The sequence below is a fragment of the Mizuhopecten yessoensis genome, unplaced genomic scaffold, assembly GCF_002113885.1.
Source record: "Mizuhopecten yessoensis strain PY_sf001 unplaced genomic scaffold, ASM211388v2 scaffold11097, whole genome shotgun sequence".
In the NCBI taxonomy this organism is placed as follows: Eukaryota; Metazoa; Mollusca; class Bivalvia; order Pectinida; family Pectinidae; genus Mizuhopecten; species Mizuhopecten yessoensis.
The window spans coordinates 1,009,652-1,028,943 of record NW_018408878.1 but is presented as its reverse complement, the minus strand read 5'-3'; the positions used below and the strand labels follow the sequence as shown (position 1 = coordinate 1,028,943).

At 37.2% G+C, this 19,292-nt stretch overlaps 2 protein-coding genes across 3 annotated transcripts in view; one reads left to right on the top strand and one right to left on the bottom strand.

Moving 5' to 3' along the window:
* Positions 1-583: 583 nt before the first annotated feature.
* Positions 584-2,319, top strand: LOC110465657 (stress protein DDR48-like). 2 transcript variants are annotated; one of them, XM_021521612.1, is made up of 2 exons: positions 584-995; positions 1,172-2,319. In XM_021521612.1, exons 1-2 carry the CDS (start codon positions 596-598, stop codon positions 1,789-1,791), a joined length of 1,020 nt encoding a protein of 339 aa, XP_021377287.1. In that variant the 5' UTR covers positions 584-595; the 3' UTR covers positions 1,792-2,319. The 2 variants fall into 2 exon arrangements, with proteins under 2 accessions (XP_021377287.1, XP_021377286.1); XM_021521611.1 differs by having other exon boundaries at positions 1,091-2,319.
* A 3,001-nt stretch (positions 2,320-5,320) lies between these two features.
* LOC110465659 (sodium-dependent proline transporter-like) overlaps positions 5,321-19,292 on the bottom strand; it is a 28,083-nt gene continuing 14,111 nt past the window's right edge. Inside the window, exons 4-16 of the mRNA XM_021521613.1 lie at positions 17,918-18,049; positions 17,207-17,428; positions 16,164-16,323; positions 15,168-15,306; positions 14,355-14,489; positions 13,253-13,356; positions 12,655-12,779; positions 11,455-11,567; positions 10,743-10,874; positions 10,285-10,384; positions 9,536-9,645; positions 8,949-9,104; positions 5,321-8,097 (exon numbers count right to left, since the gene is read on the bottom strand). Coding sequence (XP_021377288.1) covers positions 7,906-8,097; positions 8,949-9,104; positions 9,536-9,645; positions 10,285-10,384; positions 10,743-10,874; positions 11,455-11,567; positions 12,655-12,779; positions 13,253-13,356; positions 14,355-14,489; positions 15,168-15,306; positions 16,164-16,323; positions 17,207-17,428; positions 17,918-18,049 — 1,820 coding nt within the window. The 3' untranslated portion in view covers positions 5,321-7,905. The remainder of the gene's footprint in view (positions 8,098-8,948; positions 9,105-9,535; positions 9,646-10,284; positions 10,385-10,742; positions 10,875-11,454; positions 11,568-12,654; positions 12,780-13,252; positions 13,357-14,354; positions 14,490-15,167; positions 15,307-16,163; positions 16,324-17,206; positions 17,429-17,917; positions 18,050-19,292) is intronic.

Sequence of the window (19,292 nt, the reverse complement as noted above, 5' to 3'; positions counted from 1 at the left end):
AAAATGTTTAAAAAACACTTTGTTTGTTTTCCGATCTCTTTGAAGTTGTATGTATGTTATACCTTTGTTGTACTGATTATCCGGATGGGACATTCGGTCTGGTATATCCTGCAATGAAGAGTAAGCAATTTAAAATCATCAAGCAAATCAATATATGTACATTTTGTTACATATGATACATGTAATACGATTTTTGTATTATTTGGTTATCACGTTAAAGAAATAATGGTTACCCGATCGAAAGTGTTTACGGGTGACCCTTTAATGGCCGGATTCCCCCTGTATACATTTATTTAATTAATGTAATTTAAGTAAATATTATGTATTATAATCATATACAAATGTATCAAATGTCGTCGTTTAACGTAATTTTTGGGCCAGTATTGGTTGGTCGCTGGTCGCTTTAGACAGATGGTCGCTTAATACAGTTAAATTACAGTAAAACGATCGGGAGGAATGAAAAATGGTGGCATAAAACAGATGGTTGTTTAATACAGATGGTCGCTTGAACAGATTCGACTGTGTAATAATCCAAGGAAGGAAATCCATATCGAAATTTGAATCCGTTTAGGTTTACATTTAAGATTCTGTGAACATGTCTTTTTCAAAGACATCATATGGTTATGACTCACCGAAGACATCATATGCAAACGACTCACCGAAGACATTATATGGTAACTACTCACCGAAGACATCATATGGTAACGACTCACCGAAGACATCATATGGAAACGACTCACCGATGACATCATATGGTAACGACTCACCAAAGACATCATATGGTAACGACTCACCGAAGACATCATATGGAAACGACTCACCGATGACATCATATGGTAACGACTCACCAAAGACATCATATGGTAACGACTCACCGAAGACATCAGATGGTAACAACTCACCGAAGACATCATATGGTAACGCCTCACCGAAGACATCACATGGTAACACCTCACCGAAGACATCATATGGTAACGACTCACCGAAGACATCATATAGTAACGACTCGTTTTTCTCATGATATCTATTGTAATATCGATCATGTCTGTCTTATAGACATCATATGCAAACGACTCACCGAAGACATTATATGGTAACTACTCACCGAAGACATCATATTGTAACGACTCACCGAAGACATCATATGGTAACACCTCACCGAAGACACCATATGGTAACGACTCACCGAAGACATCACATGGTAACAACTCACCGAAGACATCTTATGGTAACAACTCACCGAAGACATCATATGGTAACGACTCACCGAAGACATTATATTGTAACAACTCACCAAAGACATTATATAGTAACGACTCATCGAAGACATCATATGGTAACAACTCACCGAAGTCATCATATGTTAACGACTCATCGAAGTCATCATATGGTAACGTCTCACCGAAGACATCATATGGTAACGACTCACCGAAGACATCATATAGTAACGACTCATCGAAGACATCATATGGTAACGACTCACCGATGACATCATATGGTAACGACTCACCAAAGACATCATATGGTAACGACTCACCGAAGACATCATATGGTAACGACTCACCGAAGACATCATATAGTAACAACTCACCGAAGACATCATATTGTAACAACTCACCGAAGACATCATATGGTATCGACTCACCGAAGACATCATATTGTAACAACTCATCGAAGACATCATATTGTAACAACTCACCGAAGACATCATATGGTAACGACTCACCGAAGACATCATATAGTAGCGACTCACCGAAGACATCATATAGTAACAACTCACCGAAGACATAATATTGTAACAACTCATCGAAGACATCATATTGTAACAACTCATCGAAGACATCATATTGTAACAACTCACCGAAGACATCATATGGTATCGACTCACCGAAGACATCATATAGTAACAACTCACCGAAGACATAATATTGTAACAACTCATCGAAGACATCATATTGTAACAATTCATCGAAGACATCATATTGTAACAACTCACCGAAGACATCATATTGTAACGACTCACCGAAGACATCATATGGTAACGACTCACCAAAGACATCATATGGTAACGACTCACCGAAGACATCATATTGTAACGACTCACCGAAGACATCATATAGTAACGACCCACCGAAGGCATCATATACTAACGACTCATCGAAGACATCATATGGTAACGACTCACCGAAGACATCATATAGTAACGACCCACCGAAGACATCATATACTAACGACTCATCGAAGACATCATATGGTAACGACTCACCGAAGACATCATATAGTAACGACTCACCGAAGACATCATATAGTAACGACTCATCGAAGACATCATATAGTAACGACTCACCGAAGACATCATATAGTAACGACTCATCGAAGACATCATATAGTAACGACTCACTGAAGACATCATATAGTTACAACTCATCGAAGACATCATATGGTAACGACTCATCGAAGACATCATATGGTAACGACTCACCGAAGACATCATATAGTAACGACTCGTTTTTCTCATGATATCTATTGTAATATCGATCATGTCTGTCTTATGTGTACTCTATCCGTGCCTGTCCGGTGTTTTTGTGTGTGTTACTCGTTTTTCCGATTTTCGTTTTCTGTTGCACTTATCCCCTTCTTACAAACAATGCAATGTGCCAATGATGGATGTCCTATTATGAAAATATTTGAACGAATGCGTGTGTGAATTTAGAACATGTAAATACTAAGAACATAAGTATAAAATATTTCTACAGTGTACAATGTCTTTTGTTTAGTAGAAATATATTTTACAAACATGTAATGGTCTTAAAAAAATGTGCATGATGCTGAAGAATGAATATAATTTTGCATTTGTAGCGAGCTATAATTAAGTTCGCATAATAAATGCTCTGTCTATTATAAATTGTTGTTTCCCTTATTTTTAGTTAATATGCTTACACACAAAAGTCAGCTATTCCGTCTTTGCGTATTGCAGAGTTATCTTCTCTTGGGAGCAGGTATTGATTGTTACGTCACTTGTTTGTGAGAGTAACGTCATCAATTTTTGAGAAAACGACGCAATTTTCTCACACAAACCAATGACGTAACAATCAATACCTGCTCCCAAGAGAAGATAACTCTGCAATACGCAAAGACGGAATTACACACTCTAGTGATTAAAGCTTTCGCTCGTGACGTGAAGTTAATTAAGAACGAATAGACTTTAAGCTAACAGTTATAAACTGGCAAATGGAATGAATTACTTCACTCTTTCGGGCAAATGGATTTTAAAATCTGGAATTAAACAGAAGTATATGATGTCAGCAATTATTGAGTGATAGCATTTAATGCTACTTTTACAAACGTGCATTATTTTGGTGAAATAAATCCTATTAACATCACACCTGAAAGTGCGGCGATCAGAATGAAATTCAGAGAGAACTCAATATCTTAAATACTTATTAAATATTAATAACTTAACAATTGAAACAACAAGAGAAAAACAAACATTCAGAAACGTCTTAATTTGAACCAGGACATAATATAAACAATGGAAATATGTATATGGACACTCTTGAACAGTAGGAGGAAATTAAGGCCAGGTGTTTCGGAAGGGTAAGCATCTACTGTTTCTGTGACGAAAGCGCCATGTAAATCTACGTCAAATCCCCGTAATGGCACGTTCTCAACTGCAACTAATGAACTTGATCTAACGTTGGTGACCATAATGCTTGCACATCGTTTAGTTCAGGTACATTTGTATATTGTATCATTCTAGCTCAAAAGTGATTCGAAGGCAAACGGACAAAACGTTACGAACGTTCTTGCTACAAATCGCACCTCTGATTAAGCGATTGAGTATATTTTGAAGTGATTTCAACTTATTTGTATGAAACTCGATATATTCCTCGTCTCATTAACAAGTTTTTTCTTGGCGTCAACATTTCATTCATGGTCGCCGCCATATTTTCTTTCGAAACTCTCCTGTTCGATACCTCTCAAGGTTTATCTATCTATTCATATGCGCTCGTAAAGATTAACGATGGCTTGCCACCAGCATACATACACACATGCACGCATACCCCACGTACATGGAGGCACGTCCCTAAATTATCTTGGCTGTTAATATGACGTTAAACAATATAAAACTTAACCAAACCACAAGATTACAAAGGTTATTGGTGAAGTCGGAGTTAATCAAACCAGGGTACAAAGGTTTTAGATGTGGTCCGTCTATGTTCTCGTCCAGAAACGCTCTGAGATTCTCTCCGCTTTGAGAAAGCTGTTTTCAGTTTATTTCAACTTTTTGTGTGGTCAAATGTAAATCGTAATAGAAAATATATACTCTAACTATTCTGTAGCCCTCAGATAACCTGTGTAATACACGTACCTAGCCTGAACAACCTGTAGTAGGTTTTCACTTTTACATTCTGTCGTAACTTCCTATCTGTTGGTCATTTCGTTATGTCTTCCATTCCTGGAATCGTGTGCTGGTAATGATCTCGTGACAGCTGATCCCGCTTTACCGATAATTAACTTTCCATTGCTCTCCATTTGCCCGGTAAAGCCGATTTGTTTACCCGGATCACGGTACTTTCAGATGATCAGGTATACTACTTGGTAAACGAAACCATGCAACAGATGATTATTCAACTATGGGGTATGCTTAACCTTCTCATTGGCAGATTCGTTTTCGTCAAAACATTATCAGGGGGAAAATTGATATTTTCAAAATGGTAGCCAGTCCAAACAAATTGTCGTGGTTTCTGAGCTTGTTCTGGTTGTTGGAATGAGAGAAAAATACTCCTTCATGCTCATGGGTGAAGGATAGGGAAATTCCACCCTCGGGTTTTACCAAATTTGAAAAACCCTCGGGAGGAATTTCCCTATCCACGCCTTGACATGAAGGAGTCCTATGATGGTGGTTTTTTTTTGTAAATGCGAGAAGCTGGTTAAAGTGGTGATGTTTTAGTGGAAAATGAACAAATATGTAGATTAGATATTAGACAGTAGACTTAAGAGGAACATTGATCCATCAAGAAACACACGGGGAAGGAGTTTGGTTGCATGCGTATTTTAAATGACCATTGTTGTAACTGTATTACTTCGACAGAGAAACACAATCGTAATACGTTATAAAACAATCTTTATGAAATTTGATGAGTGGGGAGTAAATGTTTTGTCTTATACAGTCCCATGTGTGAGCTAGGGACGTTACCAAATCATTAAATCAACTTCTCAAATAAGAAACGGTTAGGAAGCAATAGTATTAACTAACTGAGTAAAGATTCCATTTTCTCATTCGTATACAGGCAACAAAAGTAGAATAACGCAACACTACAGAAAATACCTTTTATTTAATATAAAAAGGAGACAAAAATAAACGTTTATTGAAACGTGAAAAAATAGTTGGATATGTAAATATATTTGTAAACAAATGATTTCTCTGTAAACTACTTTACAATACACATTGGGAATGTTTTATGTTTCTAAACGAGCCTCACTTTGACATGTCAAAGTCACACTCCCTACTCTCAGTTCTCTTTCCCACTCGGTCTCCCCTTCCTCTCCCCTCCTCCTCCAGCTCTAAGATCACTTAAATGAAATTGACAAATTGTACATATTATGCAATATTATGAAGTATGAAGTAAAAACACTACTTTTATATTTTATATTTTATATTATTATATTTAAAAAAATATATACTTGAAGGATCCCTTTCCCGCTGCAGGCAAAACACGAGATAATGTTCATACGTATAGTAACCTCCCTTGAATTTCGTTTTACATTTAGTTATAGCTTGACGGGTTCAGGATGATATCGGTAGGTTTAAGTGACAGTATAATATAATAAACGGAGGTCCAGTGTTCCGACTCCCTTTCATTTTCGCACTCAGAATACATGGACTACCGGCAGTAATATCTATTGAGTGTTGTATTTTCTTCACAAATGCCCTAATCATTAACTCCAATGTAATCTTTTAATCATCAGCAATAAGTATTTATCAAACGGTTGATTAATATCTTCCGTCAGTTTGATTGGTTAAAATTTTGAACTTTGACCTTAAATCCTCAATATGAGGACGTGCATCCGCCATTTTGTAGTATAAAGAATGTCAAAACGTATAACCTTTCAGATTTACATCATAACTGATAAAAGAAGACCAATGGCACAAAAAGAATTACAGGATAAACTATGACTTTTGCATACTAGTATCGCTTAGCGTAATGTAATAGTTTTATAAGTAACTCTGCTTTTTTGCCATCATAAATATATATTTTGCATAGATAAGTAATATCAAGATCGTTCCGTTTCTATTTGAAGTTTAGAAAACTACCTAAATCCCTTTTCAGGAGAAAAAAACATAAGTATAAAGCAAATAGTATATTAGTAGTGGAACTTCATTTATACTGTAATTAAGGAAGACGTCTTCTGTTAAACAGCATATGAAGTCATTGTCATTCGTTACCTCTTTATGTATTCTATAATGCCATTTGGAACCTCTTTGAAGTTAACGTTTCACAATTTTACCAGTGGTATCTTTTTATTGACGTTTACTGTAACACACTTTATTGCTTCCTTTTGATATTTTCCATTTCACAGTATTGCCATTCGTAAACTCTTGGACGTTGTCCCTTACACAATCACTCAATATTGCTATTCGTAACCTCCTTCTGATGTTTTCCTTTACACAGTGTTGTTAATCGTAATCATTTTTTCGTGTCACACAGTTTGTGTTATTCGTAACCTACGTTTCATGTTTTCCGTTTCCCACATTTTCATTTTTCGAAGCCTCTCTTTGTTTTTTTCCCGTTTTGAAATATTGCCAATAGTTATCTCCCTTTGATGTTTTCCGTTTAATCTAGTATTTGCCATTTGCTACTTCCTTTTGTTGCTTTTCGTTTCACCCAGAATTGCCATTCATAAAATCTCTATGATGTTTTCCTTTACAGTTTTCCTTTACACAGCGATGTCAAAAGTATTTTGATGTTATCCGTTTCATAGTGTTTACTATTTGTAACCTCTCTTTTATGTTTCCCAATACACACAGTACTGCCAATCGTAACCCCTTTTTTGACGTTTTTTCTTTTACACAGTGTTGTCATTCGTAGCCTCTTTCTGAACTTATGTATTTCAAAGTATTGTCATTCGTAATCTCCTTTTGGTGTTTTCCGTTTCACAGTGTTGTCCTTCCGTCTTCATTATCACTGTAAGACAGTCACCATTTATCTTCCGACTTGAATGATTAAAACAAGTCCTATTTGTGAAACACAAATAATGTTCAATTCAAAAGGAAACATATATAAATGCTCAATATATTATGTTATTAACGGTTAAGTATAATTGTCATCGGACAATTTTTGTAACATGTTAGGTTTACAATTGTATTAATATAACACAGTTTTGTTAAAAAAAACCTCACTAATACACCACCGGATATTGGGGTTGCTGAACATTTTAAGACCCAGTGATGGTAACGAAATCAATGGATAATGTTGTTGGCCAGTAACCAATATGTCACTGTCTATTTCATGAGTAGGATTTTTAATGTTTATACAATAAGTGCACATTTGCTTCATATCACATTTGATTAGATCCAAAGCGGAATATGTATCTGATGAACTTCAATCCTCAACTATTCTTGGTCCAGATCAAGGCGCGTTTATCTGATTAATATAGTTATTTATACACTTTAGGTATGAACGCTGTTGTGAACGCCAAATAATTCCATCTCCATGGTAACCACTTGTTTTCTTCCAATGAAAACGCTCTATTTGAGTTATTGTTATTTAAAACCTTTTCAGTAACGTCACGTGTCCGATATTGCACGATGTTGTGATCTGTATTGACCATTGCTGTAATTGGTTAACTTATGTTCCCATGGTGACCATGTAACCGTTCCGCGAAGTTCCCCTACTGTCGTTACATTTTCTCCCCTCGGTAAGCCATGTTGTCTGCGCCGAGCTTGAGGTTGCCCTTGCCGTTATCATAGGCGACTGTAGGAAAGTCTCCATTGATTGACGAGAAATTTCCACTGAGAGGAGAATACGCCCCAGTGCGGTCCTCGTCTAAAGCAGGGCCCCATTGGGGCTCGATCTTCAGTGCATTACGGATCTGAAACAACAAAACAATACATATTTGACATTCTTTGGAAAACTGAATTTAACTCTTAAAGATCTGCCACAGTACATTTAAATATCAAAGCTACTGATTCAAATATCAAATACTTATCATTATAAAAATATCATTATTTAAATTTTCAATCTTTTTTTTCTCCCTATAATCACCCCGTATTAATACTTTCATACACATTAAAGATGCATTTTCATCGTTATCTTTATATTAAAAATTAAAAGCAGTAACTTTTATTCCATCTTCCTCGACGCATGTCGGAACATATTTACTTCAACCAGATCCACTGGGTTACATTCCATTCCTTTCCTGGTGGGGTTGACCGGTGTTTTACAAGAACTTTGCTATCCCTTTTTAAAGGGATCAACCGATGCTTCAAGAAAATATACCCTGCCTTCCTAATAAGCTAAGGTTCAACCGACCTTATTGGTATGTTTCTCTTTCTTTCCTAGCTGACTGACTTTCCAGAATTTTGATTGACGGGTGTCACTGGAAACTAACCCTCCCCTACGGATCAACTTGATTGGCAGGTGTTACTGGAAACGTACCCCTCCCTTATAGATAAACTTGATTGACCAGTGTTACAGGAAACGTACCCCTCCCTTACTGATAAACTTGATTGACGAGTGTTTCTGGAAACGTATCCGTCCCTTACTGATAAACGTGATTGACGAGTGATACTGAAAAATTACCCGCCCCCTCCTGATAAACTTGATTGACCAGTAACTGAAAACTGAGCCCTCTTTTCCTATTAAACTTCATTGACCGGTGCCACTGAAAACTACCCCTCCTTTCCTGATAAACGTGATTGACCGGTGTTAATGGAAACTTACCCCTCCTTTCCTTATAGACTGTACAACAAAACCTATGAGGATAAGCAGCACAGGAGACAGCGCCATGAGCCAGCCAAGCGCCTCGGCGAATGTTGGGAATGTGTAATCACCCATGTAAGCGGGAGAATAGTTAATGGCCATCATGAGAACGATAAACTGAAACAAACAATTGTATAAAATATTGAATACCTACTTAATTTTTACTTTAAAATATATGTTGCGACGATCTTATTTTCGCGATTTTCACAGAATAAGTCGTTTTCGTGATATATTGTGTGATGGCCACTAAACATGGAATCTGCGAAAAACACATCATGCGAAATCGACCATTTTAGCAAACCCGCAAAAATTACGGACCGCGAACAAAATTATTTTACCATAAACTAGTATTCCACTTATTCATTAATACAAGTTACGCATATAGGAGGCTAGTACCCTAATAGCAATAGGCGTTATACAACACCACGCGATATATATAAGTGATCGCGATGGGCATGAATTCAACACCAGGTGACAAACATGTATACGTATAGGAGTAAGCGATGGTTGTGGCACATAATCACGTGATATGCGTTAGAGGTACTTACACCAATAGCGAGTGGCGTTATAAAACACCACGTTGCATAGAAATATGCCCAAAGGATAGGACTTGTCTTCCCGAGCATCATCTCCATGTCTCTGCGGAATCGGTTGACACCTGGAAAGAAACTGTCGGTAATAAGTTCACGTGTTGCTGAACTGGACGCGTAATTCAAAAATGTTTGGGTCGTTACAATTAACAGATTTACATAAATGCGGAACTGACTGCAAAAAAACATTATGGAATTATACCTTATCATCACCTCCTATTGTTGGTTATTTACACGATTTAAATTCAAGCATAAAGAAAACAATACAATATATAGCTGTCTAGAGCCAGTATACTTAGCTTACTATAAATTCTTGAACTGTTAAAACAAATCTAATGATCGTATTTATGATCTAAAACTTCGATATCGGGATTTTCTGCATATTTTTGTTTTTGTTTTTATAATTTTTTGTTGATTTATTGGCATTTCTTACGTAAAATTTAACCATTAAATGAAGTTTGTGTTAGTGGCAACACTACAGCAGATACGAAATTTGTATTTCTTTTCCGTAACACAATTTGACGTGACAAATCAATTTAAGGTTACTGTATCAAGTACTTGAGAACGCTATTTTTGCAATGTAAACTGTTTTAATTTAACTGTAAATACTGTTAGTAAACATAAAACTGAAAACATTGAATGAAGAACTATATAATTCGAAACAGTAGTTAGTGATATAATTAATAATTTGATATAGAAAATATTACCGTAAACATAGCATATGCATATAACTTCACATAAACTGACGATCATGAGGTTGTAACTTCCGGAGTACCAGTCGACCAGGGTGAGTAAGTATATACCGCCCTGAAAATATACAAAAATATCTCTAAACATTTTCTTCAGGTTGGTAAGTATTGTGAAAAGATTCATGTAGCACAGTCAATAAGTGTTTGTATGTGACGTTTCGATGACTAGTAAGGTATGTACTCTGTCACTTTTTTCAGACAAATGACCAGTGAAGCGTACGAAGTTGTTATAGATGTACCGAAATGACTCGATTCAGCAACGCTTTGTTTTATTATAATGTTTTATAATTGTTGTAAAATAAATAAACTTTATATTTATACTTAATAAGTCGAATCAGATTTACAGTACATAAAGTGGAGCAGAGAATACAAGGAACTTAATGCCGTCCGTTTGCTGATGCTATGGCTATATGTACCTTGGTCGTCTGTGGAATTCCCAGTAAAAACCCAATCATACATCCGACAAACGTGAAGAGCACCTTCCTGGAACGGAGTTGTTTGGGGAAGACGTCAGATATACCGCTGAGTACGGTCTCCATCATTACAAACTGTCAACATAGGTCAAACACCGTATCAATCAGCAGCGGAAAAGACCAGATAACGGGCATACTTAGCAATCAAAGGGTATAAACGTGTTCTCATTCCTCTTACACAGGAATCACAACACACTAAAGAGCCACATACTATCATATCTTAGGGTTTTTTTCGTTCGTGTTTATTTCATCTCGATTAATCCGGAACAGTTCAAAAAGTTTTCAATATCTACAATAATCTACAACAAATGTTTTCCATTATTGCAATGGCAGTTCATGTCTTATATAACTAAATCAAAAGTCATCAGTCATCTTTTTTCTTTAAAAAATGAGGAAATGCTTTTGAGTTGTCAACATAAACCCCCATATTTCTTTCTCTCTTTGTTTTACATTCCATAATATCATTTGATTTGGGGAAATTATATCATCAACGATTTTGTTAAAACTTATATTTTCTAAGTAACCGATGATTAAAAGGCATACAGGTACATGTCTTGTAATAAAATCCTGATTGTCAAACGGTTGATACCTGACAATCACGTGGTACTTGTCTGACTCTCACCTGCTACATACATGAATGTCATGTGATACATACCTGTGAGTCACATCCGAGGGTGAACAACATGAAGAAGAAGAGGAACGCCCATATCGGAGGGCTTGGTAGCTTGGCAATCCCCTCAGGGTACGCTACGAACGCCAACCCGGGACCTGTAAAGGTTAAACAACATCCTTCAACAACAATGTAAGGTAGAAGAGACCGTACACAGGTATAAACAAAACTGTAACTCGGAGTTGGTCTATCTGAAATCAAAATCAACTTATTGTGTGCAACAATATCGACAGTCTCTTCGTCCTTTTCCATGGATTACTGACCCTAAACTGAAACACAGAATGCATTTGATGTTGAAACAGAAGGGGAAGTGCAGGAGCCCGGTAAATTATATAAATAAAACCAAATGTTAAATGTACTTTAAAGCTGATCAACGTTGGTATACAAACACAATATTACCGGCGGGTTGATTTGGTTTGGGTTGTTTGTGTGTTACGTCATATTAATAACTATGGTCATTTAAGGACGTGCCAGGTTTTGGTGGTGGAAGAAAGCCGGAGTTCCCGGGGAAAAAAACACTGACCAACGGCAAGTACCTGGCGACTGCCCCACGTAGGCCTCGAATCCCGACCCAGTGCTGGAAGGCTAGTGGTAACAGAATTTCAGACGCCTAAACCACTTGGCCACCGTGCCGGGTTGAGAACGTCCCTTAGAGAGTGCATTGCCTTGCGATTATTTTCGATTTTCCTTTTGATTTTTGTCGAAGAGTTGTCTTTCGTTTCCCCATCTTTCAAATCATTCGATAACCTGATGGTCTAATATTACTTCGTTTGAATCTAGACGAGATTCTGTGTTGAATAGGCGGGTTTTTGTTTCAAGGTTTTGGAGTGGGGCGAAAAGCAGTTTCCTGAAGTTTGGATTTCTTTGTTTATTAAAAAAAATATACAAATTATTATCCGTGGTTATAGGGCCTGTGCAACAAGCCAATACCTTTCCCAACTCCCTGGGGAGCATACAGCCGGAGCTGTCATTTCTGCGCTAACAGCTAGCATTCAACAATTCTAGCACTGCCCAACCACGTACTCATTTACAGCTGAGTATACTGGCACAAGCTGAGTAAAGAATTTTGCTCAAAGATACAACACATTGCCGTGTCGTGGCGCGATCCCGCAACCCTTCGGTCACAAGCCCGGTGTCCTACCACTGGACTACCGTGCCTCAGTAACTGTGTATTGATATACTCACCGCTATCAGCCACCTGGTCTACGGGAACGTTGGTCACATGGGACATATATCCCAACAAGGAGAAAATGGCGAACCCGGCAAACACGCTGGTCCCACAGTTGATGAAAGCCACGATGAAGGCGTCCCTGTTAACACGTGTAAAACATGTGAGTGACCATCAAGATCGAACCTTGACCAATATCCTGTCAATCACTAAATTATCGTGAATACTTGCCAAAAATTTCGCGGTTTTGCTCCAAAAAGGTAAAATAAGCTTGTAAAGTTATTGATAGTTCTTGCATTTTCGCTGAATTTATTATCATGAAGTTTTTGAGTTAACGATAAACCCTTGTCGAAACTTAACTTCAAAACATTATATCTCGCACAATACAAATAATATTGATTTGAAAGACTATAGAATGTTGCCGATTTAGGAGAGGCTCAATAATATGTTGACATAGGAATTGAATCAAATACGACCAGACAAATATTTCCAATGAACAACACTTAACTTGCTTAGGAAATACTATTTGCGAAACAGGTTCGTGTATAAAGCATTCTTATTGTTGTTGTAGAAAATGTTGATATTTTGAGACAACTAATCCAACTTTAATGTTACCTCATACAATTGTTGTTAAATTTGTTGTAGCTGGCCATGGTGAGAAGACCACCCCAGGCTGGACCTAGCGAATAGAAAATCTGTGTTGCAGCGTCTCCCCAAACCTGAAAAAACAGCATAGTCATGTAGAGTCGTTTAAGTAAATTCAAGATATTTAATTGTTGCAAAACAAAGGAAATCTGACAAAAGCTATATAAGGCTCTTTAAAGTCAGATTCTTCTTAGAAATTGTTAATTAGTAGCCACCCTTTTCCCCAACTATAGTCAGAGATGCAATAGTCTTTTCAGAAGCTGACGCCACTCTATAACAGTAGTCAAACCTATTGATCTGCCTATCACTGCAGTTAACCGAATGACAGGTTCCATCTGTCAATAATTAACACCTGTCTATTTAACCTGCTATATAAATACCACCTTTCTACAACTAGCACCAAACGCCGACGGAACACCGACCTCCGTCAGTGAGACGAAACTCACATGGGTGGAGTCATGTAGGCGATAAACCCATCAACCAACCAACTAGCACCTTTCTATAACTGCAGCTAACCAGTTTTATAGCTACCATTAGTCTACAACTAAAAACTAACGATCACAAACATATTTCTATAACTGCAGCAACTTGCTTTAGAGCTACCATTAGTCTACAATTGACACCTGTCTTTAACTGCGGTTAACCTGCTATAAAGCTAGCATTTGTCAACAACTAACACCTGTCTATAACCAAAGTTGATCTGCTTTTTAACTAGAATGTGTCTACAACTAAAACGGTGCCTTTGGCATGGTATGTCAGTGAGATAGCACTATAAAGTTGGCATCAGATCCGCGCTATCACAAGGAGGCAACTACACCAACATATCCTGTCTCCGGCACACATACACACATCGAGGTACGTCCTTAAATTACCTAAGCTGTTTATAGAACGTTAAACAAAATAAATCTAAACCAAAAGTAACGAGTGTTGCTGTATCCGCTTGTGTAGCTTTTAGTGATACGATACACTTCCGGTTGAACATGTCGATATTTTGATCACAGTGTTGATCCGAACATTTTTGTTGTTGTCTAAAATTAAAATGACGCTTTCTGGGAGGTGCTGTCTACTGTACCTTTGGGTTCTTTAGAAGCTCCCATTTCGGAATGATGTAGAACTCAATCCCCTTTTCGTATCCGGGCAGCGTTACACCTCGGATCAGCAGGATGACGAGGATGACGTAGGGGAATGTAGCCGTGAAGTACACAACCTACAGAAAAGGAAATGGCGCTCAGCTTTATCACGTGATACACACAATACGTTCACACGTGGAACATTTACTCATCTCATTTTTACCGCATTCACTTTTGACACGGGGACAAACATTATTGGACGTGACACGTAATATACAGAGACAATACATTTGCATCATTCGCACGAGTTATACACTTTTAACTAATACAGATGTACTTCATTTACTTTTGATACGTACTTCACATATTTTTCATTTGTACATTTTGTACTCTCACACAATTGTGACGTTATACACACACTTTTAAGACCCAATACACGAACTACTTCACACAATGACAATTATAACAGACACTTAATAACTACACTACTGACATGGGACAACTATTATTTCAATTTTTGACCAGTGTAAAATAAGGTTTTCTAGTGTTTCAGTTCAGAAAAAAGAGTTACTGTTATTGCACATCCATCCGACCAATAGGAGAACAGGAAGAGCTCGTTCTGCGCATTCGTGAAAAATCATTCAAGTATTCTTAATTTGGAAAGGGCTACAACAAGTTGTGACCATTTACAGTAAACATAATACCGAACTTAAACAAAAGGTATTTCTATTAAGAACTGGAGACAACAGTAGCTTGACATATTATTTCTTCTGCTTGATAAACTATGTATTTGGCATTTATGTCTCGAAACATACCTTGCCCGAAGACTTGACTCCGCCCATGAGACAGAAGAAGATGAAGACCCAACAGATGAGGAGACAGAGGACGTTCTTCAGGCTAACTCCACCAATCATCTCCAGACCGTCGGCCTCCTGTGTCCTCAACACGTACCGGCTGTAATATAAAATACCATTTTATATTATCAATCAAAAGAAACCTTTTTTCTTCGATTTCGTAGCGCAATTAGAATCCATTACAAAATATCGTTGAAATATATCAAACTTAAAAAAAAATGAAAAAAATGAAAAAAAATAAAAAACATATGATAACATAAATGAAAGGTATAGTTATAAAAGTAAATTTACGTGAATTTCTTGCGTCTTGTAATAGTGTGTATGAAGGCCCGTGATAAGACGATGCATAACCATACATATGACTTGTAACCCTTTAAAATATTTCAAACGGAAATAAAATATTTAATTTGGTGAACATGATGGCAAAAAATACCAGAAAAACGAAATTCAAACATTGAAAGTATTGTGCAAATTTAGCTGACAAGAACGACGAAGCCAGCTGTTTACTTTTTAAAACCTTTAAGAGTAAAAATCTTTATCAAAAGCAGAGAATAAATTGAAAGTGACAGTCAATATTGACACTGGAACCACAGGAAAAGCAGCATTTACCTTCAGATCCCACGGCCCCCACCCAAAACAAAAACCAGTTATCAATCCTATGTCGTTACTTTTACCCATGAGTTCGACCATATAGCTAGATTAATATGACGGGTGACGTCAATGAAGCAGGCGACGCTTATCTTTCCGGAACAGCTTCTTCTTGTAATATGTCAAGGGTCTGTGTGTATTGTTTTCTTTTGTACCAATAGCGGTAGTTATCTTGTAAAACCCCATGTCTTCTATTTTTGTTGTTTCCTCAAAGATTAAGTATGTCAAGCAGCACATGCGCACACCGTCATATGTACTGTTACAATTGTATCGAAATACCACCGATATTTGAATACATATATCACTTACTTCCAGAACTCGGCGCTTGGCGTCGTGAATTTGATATCACAACTGTCGGTATGATCAGTCAGGAGTGTAGAATTCAGGTCTCCGATGGCATTGTAGGTCTGGTTGACGATGGCGCTGATGTTTGCAAGCAAACCCGACAGACATGTCTGGTCCTTGAGTCCTATGTAGAAACACGTGGCATGACATTAACATGAAGTAAGTAATGAAATGGGGCGTACATTTCGATGAATGATTTTCAATGTGCAGAATACCTAATATATGCTATCAGGTGAATAAATGCAAAGCTTATACGTGTAAAATTACTGTCGAATGTTACGTAAAATGCATCTAGAAAGGTTATATCTTGAACGGGAATTAATTAAAGATGGGGTTTCATATAATATTTAATTATGTCTATTGATATGTTAATTATATACTCTGGATGTTAAATTGTACACATAATACGTTGGTATAGTGTTATAAACAGAATGTAGCGGAACTGGACGGGGCCAATTGCCGGCAACCAGGTAGCTCAATAGAAGAGCTTGGAGGGTATTCGAGTCCCAGTATTTCTTTTTCTCCTATTACAATAGTAAGCGTGCACAAGGGAGTATTAGATCAGCCTTCGCACATTGGTTTGTATAATAATATTGAAATTCACAGAAAGTCACGTGGCACATATAATACATAAGTATTATGTAATGCAGAGTTCACGTGAAGCTACTGGATGTACAAAATACAATACCACGTTTGTTGTATGGGTTTTACGACATATAGCCTTATGACGGCAATGTTCACCGATAACAGCGCCACGTAATGGGGAATTCTTTCGATTTCTACTTAAAATGGCAAATAAGAATATCCCCGATGTGAAGGGGTACTTCATTCAACGGGTATTATCCTGAAAGCGAGGCTGTGTGCACTAATACACGAGTTCATGAGATTTGTCAAACGGGGACTGCATTGACTCAAATTACATTTGCAATTAGATAGCGCATACATACATAGACATATTATAAAACCGATACTACACTGATACACGAGTAATGTGTTGCAAAACTAACCAAGCATGGCGGTCATCTTGCTAGTTTCGTTCATGTTGTCCATCATTGGGAAGGGCTCGTCACGGCATTTCTCGGTGTTCCACGATTTTCCACATCGTTGCCATGGTAACTCGTCGTCAAGGTTCACGAAGGAGACGAACATGTAGTAGACGGAGTACATGATGATGACGTTGTAGTACGTACACACCATAGCACTAATCATGATCATGGCCCACCCGATACCTGTAAACAAAGACCACAGACTGTAACATACCCCTTGCAAGTAAACAAATTGCACGGATTGTATTTAACGCTATGGTAGTAATAGCGGTTACTAGACCTACCCATGGCATATAAAGAACGAGTTTTCAATTTTTATTTTATTTCAGTTAGGAAATCTTTTAAAGGAAATATAGCAAATATAGCAATTTAGTCATGTTTTGTTTTTATCTAATGTGACGTCAAAATTTAAGTCTGATGTCATTTTGTTACGTGCTGGCGGTCACCCGTCCAACTACTGACCACGCTCGACGTTGCTAAAGTAGTGAGCAGGTCCCCGGGTTATACCGCATCGCTGGAAAAGCTAACTTGCCAGCAAGGCAGTATTTCAACCTAAAATTCCTAAGCTGTCACACTTTTGTTGAAATCTATGTTCACTGAATAACTTTCATATGATAAAATATCCAAAATGATACATTAAGAACATATGAAACTGATGTCAATGACACCTACCCATAAAGAAGGGGCTCATAGCCCAGGCGGTGACGGGTCCTTGGGAGCAGAATTGACCCAAACCCAGCTCCATGAAAAACAGAGGCAAGCCAGCCACGAACAACATAATGGCGTACGGCACCAAGAACGCTCCTGTGGACAGAAAATCAGTCAGTGAAGAATATGATATGTTTACAAATTCAATCCTACGGTCTCAAAATAACAATGAAATAGATAAATAGTTTCAAGCTTAGTGTTTGTAAATAATGGTATTATATTTCAGTACAATGAATACTATCACGGCACTCACCTACTTTCGTTCAGAACCCACTTCCTGTTTAGAAAACGGCGAATAACCATCGTGACGTTTGTGATGTTTATTTACTTAATTTATAAAGAAATAAACTTAAATGCTTTTATAAATTGATTCAAAAATTAAAACAACTTTTTAAATGATAATGATAAAATAATGTCTGCATCAAAATGCGTTATTCGTGTATCAAACTGATGAGAATTGAAAAAGATTCTGAATTAAAAATGATACTTTTCGAGACTGTATATATAAACGCACTGTTTCCTAATTACTCACTCAGAAAAAGATAATGGCAACTTTTGATAAGTTTTGAATGGGATTTTGCATATTTGTACGTACGCTAATGTTAACTCTGAAGCTCATACAATGGTGATCGCTTTTAGATAGATTTCTTTGGCTTTGACGTAATACTGTAAATATTCATTGCATGTTCCTCACCCAAGAGTATTTGTTATTCCCACTTAGCGGAGGAAAACATTTAAGCACTAAAATGCTATAATTCCGAACACATATTTACTTTTTTTTTATTAATATTGATAATTTATGTTTTATTCCGGAGTTTACAAATGTTTAGTCACGATGATAGTGATAACGTTATGTGAGCTAACCCCCTCCATTAAGTTTTGAGCGTGATTACATTTTGTGTTATCACCCCCTCCATTGAGTTTTGAGTGTGATTACATTTTGTGTTATCACCCCCTCCATTAAGTTTTGAGTGTGATTACATTTTGTGTTATCACCCCCTCCATTAAGTTTTGAGCGTGATTACATTTTGTATTATCACCCCCTCCATTAAGTTTTGAGCGTGCTTACATTTTGTGTTATCACCCCCTCCATTGAGTTTTGAGTGCAACCATGTGTATTTATCCTCGTCGTGCAGTGGAGGGTGTTATTACGTTAAATGAATATACCCCTCCATTAAGTTTAGAGTGTGATTACATTTTGTGTAACCACTCCCTCCGCGTGCACTTGAGATGAATGCAAGCATATGTATTCAATCTTTCTGTGCAGTGGTGGATGTGATTACGTTATATCAGTCGCGAATCCTGAGGTAATTTTTGGGGCTTCAGGAAACCACCTACC

Excerpts from the sequence above, each read along its gene's own strand:
- LOC110465657 (XM_021521611.1), top strand. The coding sequence starts at position 596 with ATGTCTTTTTCAAAGACATCATATGGTTATGACTCACCGAAGACATCA. Across the intron at positions 996-1,090 it reads CGACTCACCGAAGACATCAT|ATGGTAACTACTCACCGAAG; the intron begins ATAGTAACGACT and ends CGAAGACATTAT.